Source organism: Sus scrofa, chromosome 13 (assembly GCF_000003025.6).
Source record: "Sus scrofa isolate TJ Tabasco breed Duroc chromosome 13, Sscrofa11.1, whole genome shotgun sequence".
Lineage (NCBI taxonomy): Eukaryota > Metazoa > Chordata > Mammalia > Artiodactyla > Suidae > Sus > Sus scrofa.
In genome coordinates, this window is record NC_010455.5 from 117264958 (window position 1) to 117283214 (window position 18257).

The window sequence follows — 18257 nt, forward strand, 5'->3', positions numbered from 1 at the left end:
GTAATATATGCTTCTCTCTCGATCCTTTTCCTACCCTACAAAAGTAAGAGTAGTAAAGTTTTATTAAGTTTAGAACTGTATTTATTCAGAATGAGTTTTTACTGCTTTATAGAATTTAAAATTTTCTGTGGCCAGAATCCTAGTATCGTAGGATAAGAAATGGAATGTAATATCTAGAAAACTAATAATATATCCAATTACTTGTGGAAAATTCATATTCCATTTATAAGAAAATTGTAAGTTTAATATGTATTTCTTCTTTATACTCCCTTAGAAATTAATGCATAGATAAAACACAGAGAAAGTTTAAAATTTTTATAGCACTTCAAAAAGCTATACTGTATCTGTATTTTAAAATAAATTTGAGGCTATAAAGAATGACAAAGCTAAGGTACCTAGTAAAATTTTCAACTATTTTAAAGGCTTGAAGAGTGTCGAATTATGTCCTCTGCAAAAAGGCCACTGTGGTTGAATTGGGAGAACCCAGACATCATGTCAGAATTACTCTTTCAAAACAATGAGATCATCTTTAAAAATGGGGATGGTAAGGAAGAGTATTAATGAACTTATGATGCATGAATTTAGCTGTCTTTTTATACACAGGATATTTATGAACTATGAAGACTACTGAAAGCCATTTAAGGAATATGCATGTGATAAACTATATAATATTAAGCAGATGTCTTAACCTTTAGAACATGTATGTATATTTATTGAAAAAAAAGAAGTAGGTTTAGAATCAGAGGTCCTGAAAATCATATTGCTTAGCCATGTGAGTATCCATTCATTCTATAAATATCTGATGTGCTAGGCCCAGAGGTTAAAGAATATACAAAACAGAATCACTGCTCTCTTAGAGCTTATGGTTAGCAGGGAAAAGAAGACATTAAACAAATAATTAAAAAACCAAAATTACAACCCTGGTACAAAAGAAAAGCATAGTCTGCTAAGGAATTATAAAAGAAGGCCCTAATTTATTTAGAAAACAAGCTGTGGAAGAATTTGTTTTTATATACTAAAAAAAGTATCATTGTGGGAGTTCCTATTGTAGCTCAGTGGAAACGAATCTGACTAGTATCCATGAGGATGCAGGTTCAATCCCTGGCCGTGCTCGGTGGGTTAAGAATCTGGCGTTGCCATGAGTTGTGTAGGTTGCAGATATAGCTCAGATCTGGCATTGCTGTGGCTGTGGCATAGGCCAGGGACTACAGCTCTAATTCGATCCCTAGCCTGGGAGCCTCTGTATGCTGCATAGGTTTGGCCCTAAAAAGACCAAAAAAAAAAAAAAAGTATCATTGATGGGTTTCCATTGTGAAATAACTTTTCAGTCCTGAATTTTTTTTTTTTTTTTTTTTTTTTTTTTTTTTTTTTTTTTGGTCTTTTTGCCTTTTCTAGGGCCACTCCTGCAGCACATGGAGGTTCCCAGGCTAGGGGTCTAATTGGAGCTATTGCTGCCGGCCTACTCCAGAGCCACAGCAACGTGGGATCCCAGCCACGTTTGCGATCCACACTATAGCTCACGGCAATGCCAGATCCTCAACCCACTGAGCAAGGCCAGGGATCAAACACTCAACCTCATGGTTCCTAGTCGGATTCATTAACCACTGTGCCACAACGGGAACTCCTCAGCCCTGAATTCTAATCCAAATATTTTAACATAAACATGTTCAGATTTAAGGATTCAGAAAAATAAGTACTTTAAATATTTTAATTTTTGTAAAATATGCATCAGCTTATCCTACATTGTTACACAGATGTGTTTATACAGACAGTCTAGAAATGGGTTAAAGAATCAGGTTATTGCTTCCTTATAGATTATTTTGAAGAGCAAATATAGTTCTATATATTTTCTGTTTGAAAACAATGTGATAATGTGATACTCAAGATTTGTGTTTATGGCATTAAGTGGTGGTATCCATATTATTTGAATTTCAGATTTACGGCAAGATATGCTAACACTTCAGATTATTCGCATTATGGAAAATATCTGGCAAAATCAAGGTCTTGATCTTCGGTAGGTACCACTAAGACAATGTTTATGTTAAAAATTACTCTGAAAAAGTAAACAATTAGTAAATATTAATTGTAAAGCATATAGAGGCATATATTTATAAGTATGGAGAGTGATAACTAACACTAGTTGATTACACTATGGTACTTTCATTTGTCCTCTTTCTCCTTGGCTTAGAATAGCTAATGAGATCCAGCTGATAAAAAGAGCTATCTCTAATAAGCTGGTAGAAGCTCTGCAGCTGCCTCCAGAGTGCTACTAACTGTACCCTTGGTATCTGCAGGGGATTGGTTCCATGACCCCTGCCGATACCAAAATCCATGGATGCTTATGTCCCTTATATAAAATGGCATAGTATTTGCACATAAACCATGCATATCCTCCTATATGCTTTAAGTCATCTCTAGATGACTTGTAATACCTAGTATAATATAAAGGCTATGTAAATAGTTCCTAGCATGCAGCAAATTCAAGTTTTGCTATTTGGAACTTTCTGGAACTTTTTTCCCTAAATATTTTCCATCTGCAGCTGGTTGGATCCATGTATGCGGAATCCATAGTTATGGAGAGCCAGCTGTATTTAGGTAAAGGGCATAGGTAACACAATACACAAAAGGTCACTTTTTTCATTCAGAAATTGAGTTTAAAGGGAAGTTTCTAATATGAGTTTTCTAATCCTAAAACTTTATAAATTGTCTAATCTTGACACCTTAAAAATTTTGCCATTTTGTTGGTTTCTGCCCAGCCTTCCCAATTATCTCCAAGTTTTCTGTCCTGCTTCATTTTCTCCTAGTCATTTTTGCCTCTTATAGTTTATCCTTCTCTTACTCGTTCCTTTGCAAATTCAGTTATTTAGACAAAGGCTGCCCTTTCCAAAAGTGCTTTTGTCTGTAGGTAAGCATAGGAGTCAGTTCTGGCTGCAACAGCAAAGTAGATTTGTGTTTATTTGTATGCCTCTTATAGATTCAGTAGCTAGTATATAAAAATGTGTTGGAAGTTCCTCTGTGGCTAAGCAGGTTAAAGATAAGCACTGTCACTGCTGCAGCTTGGGTTCCGCTGCTGTGACGCAGGTTCAGTCTCTGGCCCAGGAAACCTCCATATGCTGCAGATGTGGCCAAACACACACACACACACACACACACACAAAACACAAAAAAACGCACAAACAAAACAACAAAAACAAATTAAAATGTGTTGGTAACAAATAGTAGAATGCTTTTATTGCAAACAAGAAAAATGAACATCTCAAGTAACCTGCTAAGCCACAAAATTAAATCATCAACCTCAAATTCTTAACTCCTGATTCTTTGTTTAACCCCTGCTGCTTTCCAAAAGCAATTAATGTTATGTGAATGAAGTTCCTTTTTTGGTATAATTTCCTGTGTCATGAAGGATCCGCTTGCTACTACTGCTACCATCCCCTAGGGGAGTAGAATACAAAAGAGAATGCAGAAATAGGCCGAGCGGAGAAGACGACTGAACTCTATGTAACTCTGGTGATTATAGTGTTTAATAGTAAATTAGTGGCTGTGCAAAAAAGCATCTAAAGTTAAGCTAGGTCACTGGAAAATAAGTCAGATCTTTGCAAAGTTGTTAAATCTTATATTTTCTAAATATTATTCTTTTAACTTAAGCAAATTTAATAAGATTTTAAAATTTAATTTTAAATAAAAAATAAATTTAAGGAGTTCCCGTTGTGGCGCAGTGGTTAACGAATCCGACTAGGAACCATGAGGTTGCGGGTTCGGTCCCTGCCCTTGCTCAGTGGGTTAACGATCCGGCGTTGCCATGAGCTGTGGTGTAGGTTGCAGATGCAGCTCAGATCCAGCGTTGCTGTGGCTCTGGCGTAGGCCAGTGGCTACAGCTCTGATTCGACCCCTAGCCTGGGAACCTCCATATGCCGCGGGAGCAGCCCAAGAAATAGCAACAACAACAACAACAATAACAACAAAAAGACAAAAAAAAATTAAAAATAAAAAAAAATAAAAAATAAAAAAATAAAAAAATAAATTTAAGTAAAATCATAGCATTTTTATTTATACTTTGCAAAACTTAGATTCAGGTTTATTATAACTCTACTTCATTTGTTTAATAATAAGCTTCATAGACCTGTGTAACTTTTTAAACTATGAGTACGTTCCACATTAATAAAATAAGAGAAAATGATCAGGAGTACAACCTTAAGAAATTCTCATATTTACCAGGGCAGATAGAGGAAAATTTTCCATAAGAAAAATGGTCAAAAGGGTAGGAAGACCAGAGTAAGTGATTCATGAAAGGTGGAAAGACCAGACTGAATGATTCACAGAATCCAGAAGAAGGGAAAGATTCAGAAACAGTTTACAGTATTAAGTGCTTCGGGGGGTTAAGAACATAAGTACTATGAAAAAGCTTTTGTATTTGATGATTCATGGTCAGTTTTAAGAAAAGTTGAATCAGAAATTGGGCTACAAGGAATTAAGTGAGAAAATGAAAGTAAGTATTGACTGTTACTCTTTTAGGAATTTAAGAAGGAACAGTGGAAAGAATGGACATTAGCTTATGAGAACAGAGCAAGAAAAACCATTTTTTTGTTTGTTTGTTTTTTTAGGGCCACACCCGTGGCATATAGAGGTTCCCAGGTTAGGGGACGAATCAGAGCTGTAGGAGATCCAAGCCACACCTGCGACCTACACCCCAGCCCATGACAAGGCCGGATCCTTAACCGTTGAGAGAGGCCAGGGATCAAACCCGTGTCCTCATGGATACTAGTTGGGTTCATTAACCACTGAGCCATGATGGGAACTCCAGAAAAACCATTTTTAGTACTATGTGCTACTTGATATATTAGGTGCCTTTTTCTTCATTGTCTCTTTAAATCCTTACATCTCTACCCTTGATTACATGTCCTCTGTAATATCCTGTATGATGAATGAGAAGCACCCATAAAGCACTTCTGCTACATACCAAAGTATGGTTGTATCAAGGAAAAAGCATTGGTGGGTTATTTGAATTGGCAACTAAACTAGCTGCTTTTATCATGGAACATCATTTTTACTTGAAGAATAATAGACAAGCTATGGTTATTCAGCCGAGGGTATTTGGCAGATATTTTCTTGAAAATAAACATTGTGAGACTCTCTGTTCAAGGAGAACAGCTAACAGTGTTTATTGTTGATGATCAAATTTGAGCTTTCAGGCAAAAATTAGAATTTTGAAAAACTTGTATCCACTGCTTTGAGCTTCCCCCAAATTGAAGACTTTTTTGATGAGATCAGTGACAGTGTTAACAATTGTGGGTTTTTTTTTTTTTTTATTGGTATAATGAAAAGTATCAACATTTGGAAGATCTCCGTAACTCAGTGAAATATCTTCCAAATGACCCAATGCAGAATATTTTAAAGTCATATATGGGTAAAAGTTCAATTCAGAGCCAAGATAACCAAATGGGTTTTAATGTAACAGTATGAAAAGTTTACTGATACGGTTTCGGTTTCGTATTCCATGTTGCAACTTGAGAAACTATCTTGTCACATTGTGGAACAGTATGAAAGAATATCTACAATTATCTAAAAATGTTATTATAGTACTCCTTTTTACAACTACATATCTTTGTGAGGCCAGATTTTCTTCATATGCTTTAGTTAAAACATTGCATTAGATTGAATACAGAAGCATATATGAAAAGCACAGCTCAGTACTGTTAAGCCAGGCATTGAAGAAATTTGAAAAATGAGAAAGTGTCACTCGTCTCACTTTTTTTTTCATTTAGGATTTTTGTTTTGGAAATTATTTCTCTTACTATAAAAAGGAATATAAATGTTACTTTAAATGAATTAATAAAATTTTTTATTTTCTCCATTTTAATTTCACTCATAATTTAAAGTCATAAATGCTTACAAAATTTTTTAAATGGCCACACTCATGGCACATGGAAGTTCCCAGGCCAGGGATTAAATCCAAACTACAGCTCTGACCTTCACCAGATTCTTTAACTCACTGTCCCTGGCCAGGGATCAAACCTGTACCTCCAAAGCAGCCTGAGCTGCTGCATTCAGATTCGTAACCACATAAACTGTACCATATAAACTCCATAAATGTTTATAAACTAATTGCCACAATAATTTTCTTCATGCTTTTCTGATATACAATTAAATACTTTCTCAGTTGATTATAATAAACGATGGCAGATAATTTGAGGATTTTTTCTAGGAATATTTGTCATACTCTAATAAAAGAAAATTAAAATTTAAGGGGTAAAAGTCATGCATGACAAAATTGCAAATAGAATATTCCTGTATTATCCTATTAAAATATTTGCTATTTTAGGGAGCACCATTCTACTTGCTAGATGTAATACTGCTCCATTTATGAATCTCCTAATAAAGCCAATTAGATCTTCGCATTTAAAAAAAAAGATAAGGCGTTCCCTTTGTAGCTCAGTGGGTTAGGAACCCAACATAGCATCTATGCGGATGCAGGTTTGATCCCTGGCCTTACTCAGTGAGTTAAGATCCAGTGTTGCCCACAAGCTGAGGTATAGGTTACCGATGTGGCTCAGATTGATCATTGCTGTGGCTGTGGTATAGTTTAGCAGCTACAGCTCTGATTCAACTCCTGGCCTGAAAATTTCCATATGCCACAGGTACAGCCGTGAAAAGAAAAAGAAAAGATGAAATATTTGCTATTTTAAAATCTCATCATTTATTTGCACGTCTTGATCCTTTTTCAGAATGTTACCTTATGGTTGTCTGTCAATTGGTGACTGTGTGGGACTTATTGAGGTGGTGAGAAATTCTCACACTATTATGCAAATTCAGTGCAAAGGAGGCCTGAAAGGTGCACTGCAGTTCAACAGCCACACACTACATCAGTGGCTCAAAGACAAGAACAAGGGCGAAATGTGAGTTTATTATTCTTTTGTTTCCATGTTAATCTAAGTTTTTGATAGACAAGTTTTTTAATGGTTATGTATATTTCTGAGTTAGTCCAGAAAAAAAGTTGTGTTTTCTTTGGAAAGATATGTTCAGCCTTTGAAGTATTTGATATTAATTGTTTAAATGATCAGAATTGCGTATAATTTGGTGAAATCCTGTATGTTCGACTTAAGTATGTAAAATGTGCTTTTCTTATTGCTTATTCCTTTTTTAAAAATTTAACTTCTAATTCATTGTTAGAATGATTAGAAAATATTGTGATGACATAATAAGTACTTTTTTTTTTTTTGTCTTTTTGCCATTTCTTGGGCCGCTTCTGCGGCATATGGAGGTTCCCAGGCTAGGGGTTGAATCGGAGCTGTAGCCACCGGCCTACGCCAAAGCCACAGCAACACGGATCCAAGATGCATCTGCGACCTACACCACAGCTCATGGCAACGCCGGATCCTTAACCCACTGAGCAAGGCCAGGGATCAAACCGTAACCTCATGGTTCCTAGTAGGATTCGTTAACCACTGAACCACGACAGGAACTCATAAGTACTTTTTCACAATAATAAAAATTATCCTTTAGTCAGAAAATAACTGGAAATTTTCTTAGAAACCCTTAAAAACTTCAGAATTCCAAGGTTTCTCAGATCTTTGAACATAATTACTTTCTTCCCCTAATGTCAGTGATTGTTTTCATTGTTTTAATACAGACTTTAATAAAGACTTTGACCATCTTTTCCTAGTTTGGACTGAATCATTCTATATTTCCACATTAACTCATAGGTGTTTATGCCTTCTTTATAGATATGATGCAGCCATTGATCTGTTTACACGTTCATGTGCTGGATATTGTGTTGCCACCTTCATTTTGGGAATTGGAGATCGTCACAATAGTAACATCATGGTTAAAGATGATGGACAAGTAAGATCCCACTTCTTAAATGTTTCAGAATCCTTAAATTTACTAATTCAGAGCATTGGATTTCTGCATTTGTCAAACTGTAATATAATTTCTTATTTTTGAAAGCTGTTTCATATAGATTTTGGACACTTTTTGGATCACAAGAAGAAAAAATTTGGTTATAAACGAGAGCGTGTGCCATTTGTTTTGACACAAGATTTCTTAATAGTGATTAGTAAAGGAGCCCAAGAATGCACAAAGACAAGAGAATTTGAGAGGTAAGTTTAAGAAATCAAAAGCACAAAATAAAAAATTCTTGCTGCTTTATCAAAGCAATTGATATTTTTCAAGCAATTTAAAATAATAGGTGTTTTATTAACATATCATAAACTGAGTATTTTAATGTGTTTATTTTTTGTCTAATGCTGTGAAGGAAATAGAAGGAAAAACCAATTCATTTATTGAGTTAGGTAAGGCCTAAAAAGGAAGTGAGCCTTAAACTTCATGGCACATTAAAAGTTTTTATTTACTGTTAGTTAAATAATTGGACTCTACTGTCTCTTAATTGACAGATCATGTATAGTGCTTCAGACAACAATTTTTAATCATACAGTCTGAGGAATTCAGTCAACCATAATTACCGTGTTTATTCATAATTTTTCTTACCACCTTATGGTATATCATTAGTCGGTCTTAAAGTACTTTTAAAAACCTTTTATAAAATTCTGTTTTATCTATAACTCAGTCCTGGCCTAGATTACACCCTAAAGGCTTTAGTGTGTACCAGTTTGTACATTTTTTTAAACTTATTGAACTCCTAATGCACTAGGCATTATTTTAGATGCTGGTGATAGAGAAATAGACAAAGTCCTTATGGACTCACAGAGTTCTAGTGTTGAGAAGAGAGAATAGAAGGTGTTGGTAAGAGAGCAGGGAGAAGAATGCTCTAAGAAGGCCTCTCTAACTATGATATTTGAGCAGAGACATGAAGATGTTGATATGATTTATACCACACTGACCAAACTGTTCTTATTATTTGTAGGTTTCAGGAGATGTGTTACAAGGCTTATTTAGCTATTCGGCAGCATGCCAATCTCTTCATAAATCTTTTCTCAATGATGCTTGGCTCTGGAATGCCAGAACTACAATCTTTTGATGATATTGCATACATTCGAAAGACCCTAGCTTTAGATAAAACTGAGCAAGAGGCTTTGGAATATTTCATGAAACAAATGAATGATGCACATCATGGTGGCTGGACAACAAAAATGGATTGGATCTTCCACACAATTAAGCAGCATGCTTTGAACTGAGATGATAACTAAGAAACTGAAAGCTCAGAATCTGGATTCTATACTGCACTGTTAATAACTGTCAACAGGCAAAGACTGATTGCATAGGAATTGCACAATCCATGAACAGCATTAGAATTTACAGCAAGAACAGAAATAAAATACTATATAATTTAAATAATGTAAACGCAAACAGGGTTTGATAGCACTAAACTAGTTCATTTCAAAATTAAGCTTTAGAATAATGCGCAATTTCATGTTATGCCTTAAGTCCAAAAAGGTAAACTTTAAAGATTGTTTGTATCTTTTTTTAAAAAACAAAACAAAAAACTCCCAAAATATATAGAAATAATGGAGAAGGAAAATGAATGATGTTCTTTTTTTGTCTTGCAAATGTTCTGTTTTGAAATGTGGACACAACAAAGTCTCTTATTACATTAGGTCCAAGTAAACTGGAATTTGATGTTAAATTACATTAAGATTGGAAAATAATGAAAATTTCTTATCTTTCCATTGCTGTTCAATTTATAGTTTGAAGTGAGTTTTTTTGACTCCTTGTTTGATGAAGAAAAATGCTTGGGGTATAAGGGACTCTTGAGATTTCACCAGAGATTTTTCCTTTTTAATAAATCAAACCTTTTGATGATTGGGGTCTTATCTGCAAAGTTTGGGAAGCAGTGACAAATGAGACCTGTTATAAGGTGGTGTTTTGGGGGGGTTTTTTGGACAGTATTTACAAGAATCTGATTCTTATTTTCCAGGGAAATCCTGGGCTCCCACAAAGTAAAATAATCATCATAGAGAAAGAATGAGCAGGAATAATTCTTGCTCCAGAATTGTACAGTATTCACCTTAGATTGATTTTTTTCTCCTTTTGCAATTGAATTAAATACATTTTTCATGCATGTTTTCCAGAAAATAGAAGTGAGTATTAATGTTATTAAAAAGATTATTTTTTTTATTAAAGGCTATTTATATTATAGAAACTATCATTAATATATATTCTTTATTTACATGACCTGTCCCATTATCATGCATTGTTTTGCACCCCAAATTTTTTATTGTTTGTAGCAGCATGGTCAGCTTTTCTCTTGATCTGTGGGTGAGGCTCAGGCACTATCCCATTTACGCCAATGACTAGTGTATAACTACTTAAGGAAAAGAGATAAAAGTTCCTCCTTTTTCCTTCTATTTCCTTCTGTTTTCACTTGAATCCTCCATCCTCCATTCTCTTTTATAGTTGAGAATGCCTCAATCATATGAAATTAGTTACCAAAATTAACACGTTTTAGACTATCTTCCTGATTGCTTAACCTCTCTACCGAGGTATGCTCATGAATAACACTTTATAACATGGGGGAATAAAAACCATGAACTTTTTACCTTTCTAGGCTATTTATTCAATATCTCAATACTAAAAGTAGGACCTTAAACCATTTTAAGATCATGTCCCATTTCCGAGTGGTCAGGGCTCACTCTCCGGCTCTATTAAATTGTATTTGAGTACAGGATACATTCTTAAACATTTTGAAAGACATTAACCCAAGATGTAGGGGCTACAGCTAGTTAACCCTCTACAATCTGATAGTTTACTCAGTATTTGAAATGAATGATTAATGCCCTAGGAAATAGCTTTAGCAAATATGCAGGTGCCACACCAGAAAAAGTGCAATAATTTACTGACAGTTTTCTAGATTAGGCATATTATTGGAACAACTTTATGAAGAGTGCATACTGTATACAGCATCACCTTAAAAATATTCATTTATGAAATCAGTTACATATAGTAGAAGTCTTGAATAGTGAACAGGGACTCTAATACAAATACTCTTAATATTTGGCTATTTTAGAACCCTTAAAGGGCATAATTTTTGGAGATTTAGGTACCTCACTAAAGCATGTACATAATATTGCCAACAAGAAAGATAAATATGAAGATTAGGGGAACTTATTTCTCTAAACTGTCTTGGACTAGTTAAGAATTTAAACTCTGTTTTAAGCGGGAGAGCAGATAGGGGTTTGTTTGTTTTTTTCGCAGATTAGAAGATTTCATAACTTACAAAACTTCATGATTAATACTTTGTGTCTTTTAGACTTATTCAGTTAATACATACTAATATCACAGTATTTCTTTGTCAGGGATTAATTACAGGAAAACTCAGTGAAATGGTACAAATCTGAAACTTTGATGGTGGAAAGTGAAGTTTTAACAGAGAACCGTGTTTTACCGAGTGCCAAAAAAGCTTTGAGCTTCCTTGCACAAAATCTATAAATTTTTGCATTTTTCACACCAGGTCCAGATAGTCCCCTGCCCCTGGTATCTCTCCACCATTAAAACACAAGCCACATAACTTACTTTTTCATTTACTTTTATTTTCAAGAGTTAATACAATCAAATTAATTCCATTTAAAGAAATGTAGACAAATTCTATAACGAATATAGGTTGAGTGATCAAGCTAAATGCAAAGTACATTTCAAACAAATCCAAACAGAGTTTATGCAGACAACATTAAAAATAAGAAAAAGGGGACAGGGAGTACTCAGCAGGCAAAGTACCAAAAATTGATTTAAATGCTACATGGGGTGATTAGGATAGGCTTTAAGTCATAGCTGTTTGCAGGTACTTTAGTATCAGAGATCCATTCTGATTGGTCATTTTCTATGGCTGACCATTCTTGTCATTAAATGTGATATAACTGATTATTAGCTCAACAGTTTTATTTGGTTACTTAAGCAATATTTCCTTCAATGACTATTTTGGAGAAAAGAAAAGTAGGTTTAAAGAAAATGAAACCTAAATGAAACATTTTCTAACAAAAAATCTACTGTTTGAAAATCATGCTCTACCTTTTTATCATATTCTCAGCTATATAAAATCATTTATTTTGAAGATTTTTAGCCTGATGTTAATTTGAAATCTGTTAATCATATTGTGGAATTTGTTTTTTTAAAAAAGATGTTTCTAATTGGGTTTTTTAAAGAAGAATGGAATTTGGTCGCTATTTTACCATAGAACCTAAAGCTTTTTGTGGTTCCTGGTGTCCTCTGTAAAACTTAGTGTCAAAGTGATCAACTTTGAGGTTTTTTTTCCCTTCTAATCTGCTTTATATTACATACCCTTTAGGAAATGGGAACCTGGTGAATATACAATGAATTGTATAATATTTTAATGTGTAACTTTTTCAACTGTGAAACTATGACTATTGGTTTTTTGAAGAAAACAGCTGCTGATAAAGTATTTTGTGTAAAGTGTAGTTCTTATTAATCAGGAAAATAATCAATGACTCAATTAGAATGTATATACCCTCTTGAATTTTATTTTAAATAGATTGGTGATTTTTCACATAGGTAAAACACAGTCCATCTGTATTTTTTCCGTCAAAAATTGAGTGATTTGGCATTTATAAAAAAAACTAGGAGCAGGCTATTTATTTTAAAGGTATCATGGAAATTTCACAGTACATAAACTTGGATTTGTCTTTTAATGATTTGTAAATCAGTTTAATACATATCCTGACCAATAGTCCCTGCTTGCCAACTCTTTGAAGAAATTTAATTTCCAGCATTATTTTAAAGCCAGCAAATTAACCTCTGACTGTTGTAAGTTCCTTTTGTTTTTATGTCTGCACAAACTGCAGACCTGGGCTGGACCCACACACTCAGAATCCACCTTAATAATTGATTTTGATGTCCAAGACATCACTAAAATAGTTCCGACTAAAAACCCTATGTGGCATTAATGGATTGTGGTGCTTCTACTATTTAAAAACAACTTTCATACTTCAGATGTTTCTGAGGAGAGGGGAATGTGGAGGGGAGGAGGCAGAACAGGGAGGAGTTGTTTGGATGAATTACATGCTTCATATCCATCCTGCTCAGATCAGACACTAAGAGAAGGCTGAAAGTTGTGAGTGTATTGTGCATAACATGAGGGAATTAACTCTTCATCAAGGATGGGATTGTGAGTCTGAACTATATAACTCAGCATTGATAGCATCCTCAGATAATAATTCTTGATGATAGGGAATAATACAGCTGGGCTGTTTTTTAAACTATAAAGACAAACCATTTTTATTTTTTAATTATTACATTAAAAACTGTAAATGTATCTTATGTGCCATGGCCTGAGAAGCCTTTTTTCTTTTTTCCTAAAAGTTATTTTCACTTTCTGAAAAGAGTAGAGGGTTTAGCTCAAGATAACAATGGTTCTGATAAAATTGGATTGGTAACTCTACCTCAGAAGGTTAATAAGAAAAAAAATAGATGAGTCACAGTTCAACATTTCCAGCTCTGATTTACAGAAATTTGCAGAGCACTGTATTTTAGATTTATAAAGTCAGAATTGGCATGCCTTATTTTTAATGGCATTGGAGACATTAAGAAAAAAAGTTGGGTTAAAATTTAATCATTGCTTCAGCCATTTGGAAAAGGCAATAGTGCCAGGAGGTTGATGGTACTAGGTTCTTGAATTCAGCATTTGAAATTCATTTTGTTTTCTTTATTATGAGTGAAATTGATGTGTGTATATTTGCAGACATTTCTATTTGTATACAAAATGCTTGCTAGCCCTAGTCAAGAGGCATCATTTATAAAAGGTATAAACATCAAGGTTCTAAAATTCAGAAGAGTTTAGAATTGATTAGGAGTTTCCCAAGTTGGGATGTTTTTATACAAGCTTATTTTGTTTAAGTACTCCACTTGAGTAAGGTTTTGCACTTTTTATCAATGCAGCACCATTCCTTTTGCTTGTTTTAGATATGTTCATATTTTAGCCTGCTAGTTAGCATAAAGTGACAGTTATGAGCCATAAGAAAATCTTTATGACTTAATTTTACACAACTGCATTTAACAGTTTAGCTGGGAAGAAAAAAGTAAAATCAGTCCACTGTACATACTTATGTAGTTGGGTAGCTGATTTTCACTACGAACAGTAGTCTCCAGTCCTTGTGTTGGTAAGTATGGGAAGGGTTTTTAATGCATTTTGTAAGCCAGTTGAGTTTATGAACCTATCTGAAACAATTTAGTCTCTCACGATAATAATTTTGTGGTTATGCTAAGAGCTGTGTATATATTTTTAGGTGATTCTTACTTTTATTAATCCTTCTAGGTTAGTGAGGAGGCAGAAAATTTTCATTGTTTTACTTTTTTCTCAGAATATTTTTAATAAGACTCAACTCCTTAATTCTAGTATAAATGTCCAAATGTGGTAATTATCTATTGATTTCATAAGTAAAAGCCCCTTATCAGATTTATGTTCGTAAGAGTGATTGGAGAATTTGGCCTTCATCTGATTTCTAGAAATGTTGTTTGCTATGGAAACAAAATTTCAAGTGCAAATAATAGCTTCATTGTGATCCAGTCCTCAGACTTTGAGTTGAATAAAATCTAAAAGAATGTATCCTTTTGGAACTTAACACTTTAACATCTTGGGGAATGTGGTACTACCAAAATTAGAGGACTGACACATCATATGTTGTTGTCTCTGGAAGGTTCGAAAAGGAGCTCCCATCACGTTTTAGACCCATTTATTGTAGCAAATCTATTTCTCTATATTTTGTCATTCAATGAATTGGAGTCCTGTAGTATATTGCATTAGTTAGGAGGAAAATGTTTTTAAATGTTCTTTTGATGATGGCCCCAAAAGTATTTGACACAGCAAGATGCATGTGTTACTGTACTGAGACTATAGAATAATATACAGTGTCACTAAATTTAAGACCTCTTCCCAGTCTTGCTGCTCCTGGCAAGAAGTTTGGCCTGTGACTGCACTTAATGTTTGTGCTCATCAGAAACTGTCAATGTCTGCTTTTCTTTAACTTTGCAGTCTGTAACATCACGCGGTTTATTAAAAAAAGAAAAAAGAAAAAAAAGAAAATTACTTTGACTTGTGTCCAAACAATCCTTAGTGTACGATCTATTTTAAGCAAGAAACTGTGATAATTGTTTTGCCATTTCTTTTGAGTACTTAAAAGCAAATCAGTGTTGCTAATAATCAAAATTTAGCTGGAGTTCTTATCTATAATGACTTGATTGAAAATCTAAACTTATTATGCCTTAAAAGCCAATTTTTCTGTCCCGTTATTAAGTGTGAAGAATTTATACACTTGTATTTTAAGCAGAAATATATATATACACATAACATGTATGAATGTGTTTGTATGTGTGTAAGGACTTTTTCCCAAGTCAGTTGATGACCAGAACCTAAAAATGAAATTAAGCTGGAAGCAAACTGACTTTGCTTTCAGTTATCATAAACCTTGGTTTTTCTTGGACCAGTAATGCACATGGGCATTGACTCTTAGTACTTCTAAGCAAATACTTGCTAAAATTTTGTTTCTTTGCCGAATGGTTTGGATGACTTTGAGTTCACATGGTTCTAAATTGACTTTGTTCTCCAAGCATAATGTCTCTTTCATGAGATGAACCAAGTAGCCACTATATGAATGGAAAACTATAGTATTTGAAACACTTGAGCTATCACATCTTCATCATACACTTCAAGTTTCAAATTAATTGTTTTGAATTTATTAGGAGAAAAAAATTCCAAGAACTGTATATGGTTAGATGGGTGTCAAACTTACTAAGAAATGGAATAGAGTTGTACCCTTAATTTAAGAAATCTAGAGAATTCTCCATTTGCAGAATGATTTAAAATGTGTATGCATACAAATATTTTATTACGGGGAGGTATGTGGCATACAAAATAATTTACAACCTTTTAATTAAACTGCATGTTCTGAACTTCACATGCATATGATATTCAGCCAAGAGAAGGTGGGAAGGAATCGCCTCCTGCAGCTTTCTGCCCCAGCCCCTATACCAGCTGTCCAGCAAAAGGTACCAAGACTGATTGTATTTTATTTTTTAATAATATATTTTATAGACTTAAGGTTTACAATATGCTGATTTGATATACATAATGAAATGGTTGCTATAGTCAAACTATCATCATCTCACAGTTACTGTGTGTGTGAGATGAGAGCACTTAAAATCTGTTCTCTTAGCAACTCTCCAATATTCAGTAAAGAATTAAGTGCAGTCATGCTTTACACTAGCTCTCTAGACTTACCACAAGTTTGTACCCTTTAACCCACATTTCCCCTACCCCCCTGCCCCTGGAAACCAGCATTCTGCTCTCTGCTTTCTATATATTTGACTTTTTTATATTCCACGTGAATGAAATGCAGTTTTTTTCCTTTCTGTGTCTGGATTATTTTACTTAGTACAATGCCCTCCAGGTTCATCCATGTTGTTTCAAATGGCAAGATCTCTTTTTTTTTTTGAAGGCTGAAAATATTCCATTGTATGTATGTGTGCACACATTTTATATACATATCACAATTTGTTTACTCTTCTGTCAGTGGACACTTAGGTTGTTTTCATGTCTTGACTGTTGTGAATTGTGCTGTAATGAACATGAGAGTCCAGATATTTATTGAAGGTACTGATTCATTTCCTTTGGGTATATATCCAGAAGAGAAATAAGGCTGACTGAAAATGGAAACTTAGCAAGAGTTTCTTTTATCTACTAACATTTTAAAGCACCTCTACTAGGTAACAGAAACTAAGCTATGTATTTCACATACTCTGCCTTGTTTCTTCCCTAAAAATTATCCCATGTAGAGTTCTTGTCATAGCTTAGCGATTAATGAACCCGACTAGTGTCCATGAGGACATGGGTTCGATCCCTGGCCTTGCTCAGTGGGTTAAGGATCTGGCGTTACCGTGAGCTGTGGTGTAGGTCGCAGACAGGGCTCAGATCTGGCATTGCTGTGACTGGTGTAGGCTGACAGCCACAGCTCCCATTCAACCCCTAGCCTGGGAACTTCTGTATGCATTGGGTGTGGCCCTAAAAAGACATAAAAAAGAAAAAAAAAAAAAAGAGTTGTAATTATGGCCTACAGATTTTTTAAAAATCCTACTCTGCGACACATGTTTTCTCCACTATTCCACACTAGAAAGGGGAGAAAACACCAAAATTGCTCACTACTGGTCAAGTCAATGTTCTATTTAATCATCTGGTTTATTTAATAACGTGTCACAATTATTTGCTAAAAGCCATTAAAATTGGCTTAGAATCAAAGTTTCTGTTTTGATTACCTTTGCTTCAAAAGTCTTTCTATTGTCTATAAGGTTTTTTTAGTAAAATTATAAAGATACTTTGGTTTTCTGAACAAACTCTGTTTTCAACTTATATATTCAGCTTAACATGGGAAGCACTTGCTGGGAGCGTCTGGTGACATTATTTAATAACCATGGTTGATTCATTAATTAAAGTATGGACAATTGTTGACTATACATGTGGGATTTTTCTATGATGCATATCATCTGAGATGAACATTAAATTCCATCTAGTTCAGGAGTTTTCATCGGGGCTCAGTGGAAACAAATCTGACTAGTATCCATGAGGATGCAGGTTCGATTCCTGGCCTTGCTCAGTGGGTTAAAGATCTGGCATTGCCGTGAACTGTGGTGTAGGTTGCAGATGCGGCTCAGATCCTGTATTGCTGTGGCTGTGGTGTCGCTGCACCTGCAGCTCTCCTTTGACCCCCAGCCTGGAAACCTCCAAACAACAACAAAAAATTCCAGCCAGTACAACTTCCCCATACTATATAACACACTTCTAGCCATCTCTCCCACTCTCTCTAGAATGTACACAAAGAACAAAATGAGCTTATGGAAAGCAAATTAACTAGAAAAAAAAAATGTTGCCAAAAGAAAAATTACATGTTACATGTCAAGGTTAAGTACAAATAACTCTAAGCTTAGTGAATTTCCTAGGCAGTGGCTTTCCTCCTTTCCTACAGATGGTGAGGTTAAAATGGTAGGTCCACATTTTCTGAAATGACTAGATTATTATCTTCTTAAAGTGAATGAACTATACTTCACTTTTTTTGAGAAATATTTTAATGGGAACTAAGTTGCACAGACCTAGACTGGCTGTTCAGTGCTCAGTAAGTTAGAAACTCTCAGCATTTATTTCTACAGTGACAAGTTCGAGATAGAGCTGATATTAGATGAAGCACAATAACCATGAGTTCATTTTGCCATATGGAAACAAAAAGTATTTCCTTAGCTCGTGTGGAGAGACTTGGAGTAAAAAAAGATGATGAATGTGTATGTACTTAACGGAATAAATAGAATAC

The 18257-nt window shown here is 34.5% G+C and overlaps 1 protein-coding gene across 2 annotated transcripts in view; it reads left to right on the plus strand.

Moving 5' to 3' along the window:
- PIK3CA (phosphatidylinositol-4,5-bisphosphate 3-kinase catalytic subunit alpha) overlaps positions 1-17194 on the plus strand; it is an 88217-nt gene extending 71023 nt beyond the window's left edge. Inside the window, exons 16-21 of one of the 2 annotated variants that reach the window (XM_021069859.1) lie at positions 423-544; positions 1936-2014; positions 6723-6893; positions 7722-7839; positions 7945-8096; positions 8861-17194. In XM_021069859.1, the coding sequence (XP_020925518.1) occupies positions 423-544; positions 1936-2014; positions 6723-6893; positions 7722-7839; positions 7945-8096; positions 8861-9131 (913 nt within the window). In that variant the 3' untranslated portion in view covers positions 9132-17194. The remainder of the gene's footprint in view (positions 1-422; positions 545-1935; positions 2015-6722; positions 6894-7721; positions 7840-7944; positions 8097-8860) is intronic. The other variant, XM_021069858.1, reaches the window with a different exon arrangement.